At 49.6% G+C, this 14,672-nt stretch overlaps 1 protein-coding gene across 1 annotated transcript in view; it reads right to left on the minus strand.

The window, feature by feature from the left end:
- LIPC (lipase C, hepatic type) overlaps positions 1-14,672 on the minus strand; it is a 149,127-nt gene that overhangs the window by 7,798 nt on the left and 126,657 nt on the right. The window contains exons 6-7 of the mRNA XM_044229767.1: positions 13,249-13,482; positions 10,207-10,452 (exon numbers count right to left, since the gene is read on the minus strand). Of these exons, the coding sequence (XP_044085702.1) occupies positions 10,207-10,452; positions 13,249-13,482 (480 nt within the window). The remainder of the gene's footprint in view (positions 1-10,206; positions 10,453-13,248; positions 13,483-14,672) is intronic.

The raw sequence follows: 14,672 nt of genomic DNA on the forward strand, positions 1-14,672 counted from the left end.
CGTCCCTTTTCATAAATTGAAGGATATTATCGCTTTGAGGCACCTGACCCAGGCAAGAGGATGCACTGCCATTTTCAATGTTTGCCTCTGTTTAATGGGGTCCATTTTGGGATAGACAGAGCTCTAGTTAAGAAGCGTATGCTCTAGTGACCACATCTCTATATTCTGGGGCAGTTGCTGGGCACTAGCTCCGTGGGGTTCCACAAGGACATTTTCTGGTGGAAATAAGACAACTCTAGTTCTGGCACTTGGATCTAAAATGTTTCTGTCTTATCAAATGTTCAGAATGTCCTTCCACTGGGTTGCATAGGAGACGGTAACGTATTTTACTCTTCTTTACCTAAATACAGTCTATATTTAATTAATAAAAGCAAATTGCTTACTATCACACAGGTATGGTTAAACACTTCGTACTACCTCATCTCATTCACTCATCAGAAGAACCCGAGGAGGTGGGTATTGTTGTCATCATCCCCATTTTATGAATAAGAAAATTGGGGCCCTAGAACAGAAGGGACTCGTTCAAGGTCACATAGCAGAGTCTGTCTCTTAGCCTGGGCCTGTTGCTAAGATTCTTAAGACGGCCTTGACTAACCTTGTGTTGTTGCACCAACTGCCTATGGAGCTGTTCTTGGCAGTTACCCCACTTCATTCCAAAATGAATGGACTGCTTGGACTTCTGTCTCTTGCTGTCTCCATATTCTCTACATGCTTGTACTGTTTTAGCTCCAAGATGGCCAACAAGCTTCATATGGCATGCCAGTTCCACCCGATTGACCGGACTGCCCAAGAGCCCCATGTGCAGATGGGTACTGAGGCTACATCCAGGCTCTTGGGGAGATTGGTGTCTGCCTTGGGCAGAACAGAGGGATTTTGGGACTGCTTGCTGTGGATTTGCCTTTCCTGCTCTAGGTAATGATTCATCCAGTTCATCCACTAATTCTGATACAGTGACTTCCACCATGTCTAACCAGCTTGGTGGGATGAATGAACCGACAGTTGGCTTGGGAGTAACATGATGTTTATTACCATGTAGCAAGATGGAAGCCACCTCTGAGTCCCCAAGACCTGAGTTTCAAGCTGTGTTGCAGGAGAATTCCCACCAGAAAGCACAGATCATGACACTAGCCACTTGTTCATCTATCCCAAACCCCCGGCACGTGGAAATTCATCATCTTTGTGAGTCAGTCTCCTACCTTCCAAATGCCGCACGGCCATGGGAGGTTGGGAGCCTCACACGGACCTGGCAACAGCTGCCGTGGTGGCGTGCTGCCAACACCCCAGCTGCAGGGTCCCAGGCTGCCTGGTTCTCTGGGATTCTAGGTTGTTTGCACAACCCTCCCCTTTGGCATAAACTGACCTTCTCATTTGGGTTTTGTGGTGGCCTTGCTTATGAGCCTAGGGTTATCTCTTGGGTTGACTCTGAAGCACCAGAGTTTCTTTTTGTATATTTATGTTCATGGCAAGAGCCAAACACCAACTGAGGACTTTTATAGGCCAGGAGTTTTCTGCTTTAGGTGGAAGCTAGCTTGGGCCTCACCTGGCCCTGAGCACAGTGCCCTGTGCCCAACAGGTGCTCAGGTCCTTATAAATGGAATAAAGCAGTTTGAGATGCTCAGGACTGTGAGGCTGAGGGTGAGAAACAAGAGAAATGCAGTGTGCCCAGATTCCAGAAAGGGTCCCTCCACCCTGACTGGCAGTGATGTAGACAGGGACTCTGGCCTAACATCCCAGAAGCGTCTGAGAGGCTGTATACGCTTTGGGGGTGTATCAAGAGAACCCTGTCGCAGGCAGACAGAGTTTAAGTTGAACAGAGGCAAAAGGAAAGGTCCTTCTGAAGACAAGGTCATAGGTGTGTGGGGTGGGGGTCAGATGTGGACAGGAGGGGGCGGGAGGACTGGCTCGGGTAGCCTCCTAACAAGGAGGCAGGCATCTTGCAGAGCACTCAAGGATCCCCCACAGCAACCAATTTTAATCCAATTTCGTATGTATGAAGTGGAAGTCTACTGTGCTCAGGCCAGTGCTAAGAGCTGTTGGGGACAGAGGAGTTAAAGAGGATTATTAGCAGTACGCATGATACCAACACTGGCTAATACTTATTTAGTTTACCTGTGCCAGGCACTTTGCACCTATTATCTCATTTAATCCTCACAACAGGTGATACAATCATCACCTCCATTTAGAGAGGAGGAATCTGAAGCACAGAGAAGTTAGGTGACTTTCCCAGTATCACACAGCTTGGAAATAGTGTAGCTGGGATATAAGTCCGGGCCACCAGGCTCTAGAACTTGAACTTTTAAGTGTTTGTACCTGGGACCATAGCTTTATATACCCTAAGGAAAAGGTGGAAATATGGACAGAGATTTAAGTTCAAGAGTGTCATAACAGAACTGTTTAACTGTATAACTAAAAATAAATCAGCAACACCTGAGATACTCACCTGTTGAAGAATGACTATGGACTGACTAATCAGGACAACCATGAGAACTACCACTTAGCTTTTTATCGTGTCCCCAACACTGAGCCAGTCACATCACATAATTACCTCTTTTCTCTTTACAACAACTGCATAAGATGCCCGCTTTATCTTCCCTTCGCATCATTTTACAAATGCAGAAGCTGATGCTTGGGGAAAGTTAAGTAACTTGTCCATTGTCGTGCGGCTCAGAACGGGGGAAGCTGCAATTAGACTTGAGACTGCTGATTCCGAGTTCATATTCCCAACCATGTGATTTACTCTTATGAAGTCATTAAAAGATATTTTTGGAGCAATTTCAATCCTTCTGAAAGAAGTGGGGGGGAAAAATCCCCAAACAACAACCAGGATACAAAATTGCATCGCTAACATGAGACCAACTTTATAAAACAGAATACACAGGAAGGGATTTATAAAATGTAACAGGGTTATCTCTGGAGAGGAGAGAGGGGTGATTTTTATGTTTCTTCATGCTTTCCTGCAAGTTCTGGGTTTTCTACAATATGCCCGTATTCTAATTGACTCTTGCTGGAAAAAGAAAAAGCTTTTAAAAGTATTAGAATAGAAAACAAGAGGGCCAAAAGCCACGGTGCTCCACTTAGAGGAGCTTGTAGCTGGGAAGCTAAGTCACGTCTGTGACTCTTGTCCCCTTCTGTCTTCTTGTCTCATGGGCTGGGCATCCACGTCCATGTCTTCTCTCCCCAGGGCAGTCTCGGTGTCACGTGAGTGCTCCTGTCGGCACAAGTCCCAGCATGCAGCGGGCACCTAAGGGGTCTTTAGCGGTTCTTTTGTGTGAAGATAAGGCAGGACACGTGCTGCATTAAAGAACCTAACTGTGAATGGGGGTCTGCACTTGCGGAGATCCTGGGAGACACCAGCCTATACACGAAGTGTTCTGCCTCCATCATTTTTCGTCCTTGTAAGGAGGCTAGATAAGGTGCAGGCCCTGTCGGTTTCCTTAGTTTCCTTAGTACGGCCCACCCACTGGAAGGAGTCCCACCCACGCTCTTGAGCTGGCCCTGGCCAGCAGAGTCCTGTTTTCTCCAGAGACCTAGGCTGTCAGTTACTCTGCTGGACGTCAGACAAGGAAGCAGAGATTTGGACACAGATCCAAGGTCACCCAGAGTGTTACAGGCAGAGCCAAATCTGAACCCAGGTGTCTGTCTGATTCTAAAATCCCCTTTCCACTGTCTCCTGAGGTCCTGGTTCTGCAAGCCCCATCTCCTCTTTGAAAGCAAATGGCAAACCCCCAGTCCCTGAGGGAAAGGCAGCCGTCAAAACCTTCCTGGAAGGAAGCCACTGAGACAAAGTGCCTCGAGGGTCTCACCCGCTGACATCCATCCTGGGCTATGGCTGCTGCAGATTCTTCCTGCCTGTCCCCTGAAGGCCTCGCTCCCCAATGGGGATAAATGGCTTAGGTCCCTGCGCCAGAGATGGGTTTTTGTCTTCCTTTGTTCTTCACTCGTTGAGTAGGAGATGGATTCCCAGGTCCGAGATGCCATGGTTGCACAAATCTGGGGGAGGGTGTAAAATCCAAGGGTTGGCTTGCCAGGACCCTTTAACTTCCATCCTTTGAGTGAGAATTACCTGACCTCCTGTGGTATCTTCTCAGGGTGGAGTCTGTGCAGGAATTTGGAACCCCAAAGGTGAAGGAATGGCCAGGAGTCCGAGTCCACTGGCCTCCCAAGCACTCCTGAAGGATATGTGGGCTGTGGAGGGGCACAGGGGTGAGGGGATGAGGGCACCCTTGTGTCTGCAAGAGCCCAGCTGTAGAACTCGGCAGGTTGATGGCACTGGTGGTCCCAAATGACCTGCACTAGGGAAGTCACTTTTTTGGGGGAGAAATCTTGAAATCACATTATTTTTATAAATATAAAAGAGGCTTTCATATGGAGAACTAACTAGATGATCCTATTTTGGATTTTTGTGTTTTTCTTTAAAAGAAAAAGAGACAATTTGCCTGTCATCCCCCACTCCCTGGCCCCTCCCCTTCCCCCCAGACAATGATGCTGTTACAAAGATTAAGGAAAAAAGCAGGAGTCATTTTGCTCACTTTCCCTCATGACATGTTTAGTAAGGATTTAAAAAAATGATTTAGGAAAAATGCTTTTGATCCTGTGACTGTGGAGGGGACAGCCCAGTGCATTCCTCGGTTTGGGCAGGAGAAATTATTTTAGGTCTTAAAGATAAAGAGCATGAAACAGTCCATTAACCCTGAATGAGATCAGGCAAATGCCACCTAGAGCAGAGATGGGAAGCCTCTGGAGATTCTCCTCAAATAGAGTCTTCCTGAGGTTCAGTTCCCTAAAAGCCCCGGATTCTGATCTCGTGTAAACCCCCACTGGTGCCACTTAAGTTCTTTTTATAAGGCAGCCACAGTAGACATTGGCTTAGTGGAATGTATGAAAAGAGAAATTTTGTTTCTCCTTCTTTTTCTTCTCCTCTTCCTCCTCCTCCTTTTTGTTTCATGGGGAGAAAAAATGATTCCAGATCATTAGATATTGGCTCTGGGAGATATTATGATTTTCTTTGCAAACATCAAAGAGGCCTTTTTCTTTCAGTGTATCGATTTTCTTTCATGAAGATGGGAGGAATGAGATCTCTTGTGTTGTCTTGCCACACCGAGGGCTGGTTCCTAGACATGAGATGCCTCTAACTCGAGAGGGAGGCTTCGGACCTGACACTGAGCCTGAAGATGGCACCGTGAGGGCTCACCCCACCAGGGGGCCAGCACCCAGGGAGGCTGGAGGAGGGCGGGCGGGCGCAGGTGTATTGGAAGCAGGTGTACTGTGCAGCTCTGGGCTCATGTTGGGGGCTGCAGTTGGGTTTCACAGTACCATGAGACACCCCATAAAGTGCTTCAGAGTGAGCATCTTCCAAATGCACGTGGGGTATTTTCAGTGGAAGACAGTCAAGGCCTCGAAGACTCGGGAAGAGTTTTTTGCTTCCCACTTACCTGCCGCTAACAGTTTTTAGATAGGGGCCTGGTCCAGGGAGACAGCTCCTGCCACAGAGAGCTGCAGAGTCTGCGTGATGAGGGTGGTAAGTGGGGGGGTGATAAGGGGGGGGGCTTGGGAGTGGGGGGGGTTCAGGCCGGTGTGTTGATTCTGTTCTGTGTCGCATTGTCTCTGCATGGTGCGATGAACATTTGTTTCCCAAACCTTGGCTCTTCTCATCTTCCTGTGAATTAACTTCTTTCTCTCTGAAGCCCCACAGCCCCACCCCCTTCTCTTTAGCTCAGATGGCAGGTAGGCTTCAACTGCCTGACTTCTTTGAAGCTCTCACGGCTCTGTGAGGCTCTAATACACGTGGAATTAACATTTTCTCCTGTTGAGCGGTTTTATGTCAACTTAATTAAGAGGCCAGCCAAAAGAAAGGGTAGAGGAAAAATTTTCCTCCCCTATACCCTGATGTCAGGGGATTGGATTCTTGCCGCTTCTGTGGGCAGTTGCCTTTTCTGCTGGGGGTGAGATTGGGGGAGAGTGTGTGTGTGTGTGTGTGTGTGTGTGTGTGTGGTAAGGAGTGTTGTGCTGACTGGCATCACGCTGCCTGCTGTTTGTGCCCATAGGTGCTTCATGTGGGAGGACAACAGGAGCCCTCAGCTGAGGGCCTGGAGTCCTTTCTCTACCGCCTACCACCGTATGGTCGTGAGCCCTCACAGCCTCTTTGAAGCTCCATTTCCTCATGTATAAAATGGGCATCAAGAGGACTCTAACAGGGGGGTCGTGAGAATGTGATGTGATGGGACAGTGTATATTAAAGTGCCCAGCTTCTAGAAGGTGTTAACCCAGGGACACCTTTTCCCTTCCTATGTGCTGAACTGACCAGGCACGGTTCTGAGCTGCACCCCCAGGGGCCGGTTTTAGCGGTTCGCGCCCATAGTCATCCACACACCATCACTCTGTGGCTGAAGAAACGGAGACCCGCATGGGTTTTGTCATTAGGTCAAGGTCAAATATGAGGTTGGCAGCAAGGCCAAATTCTGGACACGCCCTATTCCCAATCTCAAGCCTGTGTTGTCTCTACTACACCCAGTACTTTTTCTGGACCTCTCCCTGGAAATTAGGGAAACCTTTCCTAAAGAAGTAGTGGAGAAAAGCCAAAGACGAACAGATTCCCCCAAGTCACAGTTTGGTTGGTTGCCTACCAACCAAAAGGAAAGAGTACTCAAGCAAGTTCCCCTAGATGGGATGAGGCCCGGAGTGCAAAGGGAGACAGAGGGCGAGGGAAAGAGGTGGGGAGGACCTGGTGTTGGTGCTACAGTCGGGAGACTGCGTGGAGTGGAAGAACAAGGGCCGTGAGCCAGAGCAACCTGGGGTCAAACATTACATGTGCTGCTCACAGACTGAGCGACTTGGGGGAGTCGTAAACTCTCCAAGTCTCAATTTATTTATTGGAAAATCCACCAGCATCAGTCCCCACCCTGACTCATCTCAGTCTCTGTCCCTCTGTCTCTTGTTGTGAGGATTATAGGATAAAGGAGCTAGTTTGTAACAATATACTCAGTAGGGAGCCTGGACAGAATAGGTCCCCATAAGTGCCACTTCCTTCCGCTCTGAGTGGCCTCATCCCACTGCTGGAGGATTAATTAGATAAGGTGTTCACTAAGCAGGTCTCCCTCAGGATGGATACGTTCCCTCTCTTCTCTTTTAAAAAACAGGCTCCCAGACTGGTGAAGGCTCTTCCTAGGACAGTGAAAATAGAAGTGGGCAATAACTGCCTTGTGCTACCAGCCCAGTGGGTACAGACTCTTTGATGGTTTCGTTGAAATATATTTGGAGCCAGAGGAATGAGGGCTAAGTTAGTCACCCTTTGTGGAGTTACAATCGGGAGGCCATGTTTAGCTGGCCCAGCCAGACCCGGCACTAAAATATATCATACAATTAGATGTTCTTAAAAAATATGAATTATAGGTTCTCTGAAACGAGGGCTGGGCAAGTCTGTTCTTTTAAGAATCTGCAAGTATTCATCAAATGCCAGTGAAATGGGCTTGGAGGGCCCAAGTCAGAGATGATCATGATAGTGATGGGTGGAGAAAGGTGTAGTTATGGGGACCTAGATTAAAGGCCTTGTGCCAGTACCGTCAACAGAACTTTCTGTGATGATAGAAGAGATCCATTTCTGTGCTCTCCAAGATGGCAGCCACATATCTGAGCACTTGAAAGGTGGCTAGTTGACTGGGGAAGCCAATGTTTGATTGCATGTAATTCCCAGTAATGTAACTAGCCGCAGCCACCATACTGGGTGACGCAGTGTTATCCAGATCGTAGCAACCCCCGAGCAGCTGTTCCCAAATGGGCAGAGTCTCACCCAGGGATCATTTCCGGCCATACCCAGGGCAGCTTGACGTGACTCCTGGGATGCTACTCCCCACTGGTGAACAGATTAGGGTTTTGCTCACTGGAAGGACTGAAGCAGAATGGGGGAGAATTTGGAAGGCCCAGAGAAGAGGAGGGGGCAATGTGGGCCACAGCTCAGCCCGGGAACCTCGGTTAGGGGCTGAAGATGGGTTCTGACCGGTTTCAGGCGGTCCTGACTCATAGGGCCCTGCTCATCAGAAGTATCTGGAGTGAGATAGTCATTGACAATAAAGACACCTGAGTGTTGTCTCCAAGGGTCTCCCTGCCTGTCTTCCTGGGATGGCACTGAACATTTACGGCGGGGGGGGGGCGGGGGCTGGTCTTCAGTGAGCCCCATGAAGTAGGGATTCTGACTACTCTGGCTCAATTTATGTTTGAAAAATACATGACTGGATGAACACATTGATCTTTTGTAGCTGCTGGGGTGGATAGCACTGGCCAAATGCAGCTCTCCGGTCCTCCTTCATAGGAAAGAGACCCCTGTGAGTTCACACTAAGGCTTGTGGTAGTCCGGCATCTGGGTCCTTGGCAAAAGGGAGGAACTCAGACTGAGTGTACCTGTTGGTCTTTTTTTTCGCCCTCTTCCTTCCCGACATGCTTGTCTGCCCTTTCTCCCCATCTCCAAGCCCCCAGCAGATGTCCTCCAGCTCTACCAAGCTCCTCAGTTCAGAATACCCCCAAGCTGTGGAAGGTGAAAAGCAGTCTTCTTTCTTCCCAGCTGATCTCAAAACCTCCCCTTCTTCTTTTCTCCCTCCCTCACCTCCACCAATAGACAAGGGGCAGGTTCCTGAAGTGGGGAGGAAATCAATCCCTCAACTAGTTTGGAGGTCTGGGTCTAAATGCTGACTCTGCCAAGAATTCACTCTGTGTCCCTGGGCAAATGATTTTCCCCAGCTGGGCCTGGGTGTCTGCGTCTGTGAAATGGCAGGGTAGAACAGCGTCTAGAAATGCTAACATTCCACGATTTAAAGCAGAGCCAGTGAAATGTGCTTATCGGAGGGGCTTAATCACTCCAGGCAGCTTTGCCATTTAAAAGAGGAGCTGGTTAACCCAAATGAGTGTCTAATTGGCAGGCTGCCGTGGGGGAGCTCTCTGAGGCGGGAGTCCTTCCAAATTCCCTCAGCTGATTTCGGATGGTACCTTCTCCTCCACCCCAAAGGGGCCGACGGCAGAGGGGACCCACTGGCCCCTCAGGCAGGAAAGATCCACCTTCACTGTGATGCTCTCAGAAGCGATCAGCCGGCCACAGCAGATTTCTGTCATTCCTGGGCTTCAGGGAAGGAAAATCTGGCCAGGGAGTGCAAGTTCAAATAAACAGGAATCCTGTGCTTAAAAAACGAGTCGCCTGGGAACTTGAACTTGTGAGTGTGATAATAAAAGGAGCACAGACCGGGAGTCGGATGCACCTGGTTGCTGGCCTCCTTCCAGACTGTGTGGCGGTGGGCGCGTCACTCTACCACGCTGCCCTTCCCTCCTCTTGAACATGAGATCATTACCCCCTGCCGACTTGCTTGCCTGTTGTGGGGGCCGCAAAAAGGTGATGGCTGAGTCTGATGTTTTGTATAAAACGCTGTGCAAATGCAAAGTGGGGGTGACGACATGATCACCTTCTGCGGCTACAAATATTCTGGGCGGTAAGAATCAAACAGCGCAGCTCCTCCCGGCGCCGTGAGCATGCGCCGTGAGACAGAGCCGCTAATCGCTGGGGCCGCTGGCAGGATTAGACACAACGTTAACTGCAGCAGATGCCAGCTTGTTTGCTCCTGGAGGACTCGGGGTTTGGGGGAGAAATCCTCCTCTGGCTTCAGCCCCGGAAGAGGCACAGCTCCGACCTCTGGTTCAACCCAGAGAGCATCCGGGGCTCGGTGTCTGCCCCGAGGTTAAGGATCTGATGAGGAAAGTTAGAAGCCAAACTTCATCTTTGGAGGTTCTCAGTAAGACAGGGATACCCTGTAAGAGCAGTGGATCCAGATTTTAGAGGAAACGAGGAACCCCAAACATAGCCCAGAGGCTCCTTTTTTCATGCAGGCTGTGGGCAGAGCTGGAAAGCCGTGGGTTCCAGCTGGGGTTTGAAGACGCCTCCAGGTCCCTGCTCAATGAGACTTGGGTGATCGAGGGACCTGCTGCTCAGGGCCTTCCGGATCTAACATGCTAGGGGACCGTGAACTGGATGAAGAGAGGCTCTCGCAAGGATCATTCCAGAAAGTATCAAGGTTTCCTCCCACCTGGTGCTTGGCAGCCAGGTGTTGGGAATGAACGGAGAGAAACGCTGCGCCGACGTCGCCGTCCAGAATCTGTGGTTTCAGGACCCCTGAGAAAGCAGAGGGAAGCTTGGGCCGAGCGGCTGCCCTGGGGCCCACCCGCACTCACCTTTGAAGGGGGACTGGGGGCGTGTGACGAGGAAGAGCCTTTTGTGCTTCTTGCCCTGCCTCTCCTGGCGGATGTGGTAGCCCATGGTGTTGCAGCGACCCTTCTGGCAGCTCATGCACAGGCCCTGGCTGAAGCTGCCCATGTCGCCGCACTGGTAGGCTGTGCTCTGCCGGCTGGGGTGCAGCAGGGAGTCGATGAAGAGATGCACCGACCGCTCGTGGGAGCATTTTATGGTCTGAGTGATGGCTGGAACACAGGGCAAGAAGGACGTTATCACCCCTCCGTTTTCCAGAGACCCCTCCGCTCCAAGGATCATCCTGTGTGCAGGGCAGATGAGCGGCACGTTGGGAAGGAGGAATGGGATTGCTGAGGCTGACCCCCCGGCCCCAGTGGGAAGGAATTCGAGAGTGGAAACTCTAGTAGACCCCTCTCAGTCTCGTGGTATAGAGGCATCTCCCCAGGCACCGTGGGTGTTTTTTTTTTTTTAAAGATTTTATTTATTTTTTTGACAGAGATCACAAGTAGATGGAGAGGCAGGCAGAGAGAGAGAGAGAGAGAGAGAGAGAGAGAGATTGAGAGGCTCCCCGCTGAGCAGAGAGCCCCATGCGGGACTCGATCCCAGGACCCTGAGATCATGACCTGAGCCGAAGGCAGCGGCTTAACCCACTGAGCCACCCAGGCGCCCACACCGTGGGTGTTTTAACTGGAAGCCTAAGTTCCTAAGAAAATACTGAATTATTTAAGAACACGGGGTAGTGTGATTTATTTAAAAATATTTATGTCTTAAATGGCTAAAAATGTGCAAGTGCTGATGTCTTGCGTTGAATTAGCTGGAACAGGCTTGTGTGGGATGCCTCTTTGCTTAACCACACCAGGTAAATGAGAGCCAAGGTACTCTTGGGGCTCAGTTAATGGTCTAGTGAAAGCTCAGTCCTCTCCTACAACATCTGCCCTTTGTCCTAAAGCTGCCATTGCCTCCCTCGGGTAACTGGCCTGTAAAACCAGCAAGGGGATTGGCTTCTAGGAGGATAATTCTAGTGACCAGGTCTATCTGGGCCTAACCCCAAAGAGCAGGGTTAGGAAGTTTACCTACTGTGAATTTTTAACCTTTTTTTTTTTTTTTTTAAACTCTTCACATCTTAATCTAATCTTTAATAAATTATTCTCAAGAACATTGAAGAACCACCACAAGGTATGTAAATTACCTAATGTAAAGGTACAGCACAGGTAACTTTGCCAAAAGCTATTTCTCCCAGAGTCTGAAGCCTAAATGCCGAGATACAACAGCTTGCTCTTGGTCTAGGGCTGCGCTTGTTGAGCACCGAGTATAAGGCAGGTCCTATGCCGAGTGCTTTCATGCACACACTTCCTGAATCTCACCACGGCCCCCTCAGGCAGCTGTTGTAGGTGAGAAAGCTGAGCTTCAGAAGCGTTCACTAACTCATTCCAGCTCACCTAGGAGGGGTTGGGTTGGCAAAACAGTCACCAGATTACATTCTGGGCAGATGCTTTGCGAGTACCACCCCAGAATGGGATTGCTTTTATTTTTTTTTAAAGATTTTATTTATTTATTTATTTATTTATTTGATGGAGAGAGAAATCACAGGTAGGCAGAGAGGCAGGCAGAGAGAGAGAAGGAAGCAGGCTCCCCGCTGAACAGAGAGCCCGATGCGGGGCTCAATCCCAGGACCCTGAGACCACGACCTGAGCTGAAGGCAGAGGCTTAACCCATTGAGCCACCCAGGCACCCCCGGGATCGCTCTTTAAACCTAAAGGTGAAGAAAAGTGAGAAAAACCACACTAGAACTGGGCGAGCAAAATAAACGTACTCAGTTCCACCACTTGGAAGGTTAGCACAAAAAAGCAAATGGCACTAACAGAGATGGGTTTGTCAGGCAACTGGTTACTCAATACCAGGCCTGTGTGGAGCTCTGGGAGGGAGTGGATCTGGGAGGAGGGCTGGTTGGTTAGCTGGGATGGAACAGACCCCCGTGGATGACTGGAGGGGCAATGACGTGAGGGGCATGTGAGGAATGAGGAGAGGAAGTTCGCAGAAGGTTCTCTCAGGCGTGGGTGGTGAAAGGCTGGGAGTCCAGCCAAAATGAGATGATGTTGAGTTTGAAGGTCGTTCTGATACTGGAGAGGTGAAGGCGGTGATGTAATCACAGGAGAGCGTATTCTCAGCTCGGTTTTGGATGATGGAGGTGAGGAGGAGGTACGTGGGGTGGGGCAGGGTGGGGGGCAGGGTCTCCGGTTGGCTTAGCGTGAGTTGACATGTTTTCATCAGTATGATATTTTGTAATAATGAGAGATTTAGAACACCCATGGAACATGTGATTTTTTGCTGAAAGGCTTGTCCTTTAATCTTGTGCATGTGGTCAACGTGCGGGTCAATATTTTAGGATGTGGGAGAGAAGTGGGATCACAGCCCAGATAATGCCAGAATCCAGTTTCTGCCCCAAGATAAAGGAAACAACAAAGACATGTTTAGAACTGAACTTTGAATTGGAGGAATTCCAGTAAGGTCCTGCAGGACCAGCTGATTAAATCTCCCAGGAGTGGAAGAGCTACTCACGCTCTGGTCAAACGAAGGATAAGAAGCTAAAGATCAAGGATCTGTTAAGTGCATCCTTGTGTGGCCCAGAACAGAGGAAGCCTCCTGGGTGAGGAAGCTTCTGGAGAAGGAGAAATAACCGCAGGCATCAGGACTCCACTTTCAGAAGGGCCAGTACCCCTGGACAGACTTTGTTGGGAGGGGCTAAGAAGTAGGGATTCCTGGTGGTGCCCCCAGCTCCTTGTCAGAGCGTGAGCTCCGAGGACCACTGCCAGTTAAAGGAGGGCCTGCTGCAGGGACCCCAGCCCTTACCCACTCTCTCACAAGCTCTCCCTCTGAGTGGGCTTGGTGAGCATACACCCCGGATTCCTGAACCCTCCCCAGAGCCCTACAGAGTTGAAGGTTCACTGGGTCTTGGGGGCCATATGTACGTATGGGGGATGGGAGCCAGTGCAGGCTGGCTCTGTCCCCTGGGCCATCATACTCACCATATAAGCCATGCTTGGTAATATGTTTGTAGAGCTCTAGGAAGTGACATCCAGGCTGGAAGTAGCCCCCATTGGGGTAGAAGTCATAGTGTGCGATGGGCTGTTTGATGCCCACACTCAGGCCCATGTGCTCCCGGGTGAAGGTGTGAATGGCGTCCACGAAATTGGCATCATCTGGTGAAAGACGGTCGCTGGGCGAAGATCCCTCAAACAAAGGGCCCGCGGCGTCCAGTCCTAACAGGGAAAGCAAGGATAAGGGTTAGTGGGAGCAAGGGGAAGAAAGCAGAAAGCTCCTTTTAGCTTTCTGATGTTATTACACATTCATGCGCTAGCAGGAAGGAAAAAATCCTCAGGGATAATCTTTCTCTAGAAAATCTTGCTATAACCTTTTCACAGTAAAACCACAGTAATTCATGGTGCCGAAAATTAGACACGGGCTGCACATTATCTATGGGGAAAGAGGTCTGCAGGAACTATCCAGTGGTAGAAATAAGGTTATGAGGGAATGCTTGATTTATTTAAGCAAATCAATTTTAAGTACCTCTCAAGCTACTTTCAAGAGCATCTGTTTGCATACAAAAAGCCACTGTGCTTATTCTAAGTAGTTCTAACCTACCCATCAGAGAAAAAATTTATTTGCCTGTATGTTGTCCGTGAGTTCCCTAAACAAGCTGGCTCTTCTCCCACACCAATGTCATCTCATTGGAATGTCCAAAACAGCCTTGGGACATGACTGTTCTCTGAGTGAATAGGACTGCTCCGAACTCTGGTCGAGTGACAGATGTGTAGTGTGCGAGACTAGAGGCAGCTCCTGGCTGGTTGGCGTCTACAAATAGAAGGAATATTTCTGCTCTCAAGGGTTTTCCTCTGTCTTTCTTCCTTCACCCTCTCTGGAAGACTCTTTGATGTCCCACATCAGCCCTGGCTTCCATCCCTGATGGGGGTGAAGGAATTGACAGGGGCAGCGAGTGCCTGTCTCCAGCTCTCGTCTGTAGTTACAAATGAAAGATGTCTTGGTGTGATTTATATTCCGTTCTTCATGGGGCTGAGGAGGAGATGACAGAGTAATTAGCTGTCCCGCTGCTTCTGTCATGAGTGGGCCTGGCTAATAATGCCTGATGTAGCCCATGACACAAGACAGAGCGGAGAGGGCGCTGGGTCTGGTGCCGCCCCTCTGGGATTCTGACTCAGCCTTCTAGGAAGTTCCTCGGGGATGGGCCTTCTGTGAAGGTCTGTTTACCCCCAGCCTATTGAGGGTTAAATCACAGAGTGATCACCATTATAACCATAGTGATAACCATATAACCATAACTGGATAACCATTCCTGGGGGGTGCACATACTGGCCCATGAACCAAGTCTTCCCAGTTCCCGGCAAGGTAAAAAAAAAAAAAAAAAATGAGGAAGTGATGAAGTGATTTCTCA

Source organism: Neovison vison, chromosome 13, assembly GCF_020171115.1.
Source record: "Neovison vison isolate M4711 chromosome 13, ASM_NN_V1, whole genome shotgun sequence".
NCBI classification, from domain to species: domain Eukaryota; kingdom Metazoa; phylum Chordata; class Mammalia; order Carnivora; family Mustelidae; genus Neogale; species Neogale vison.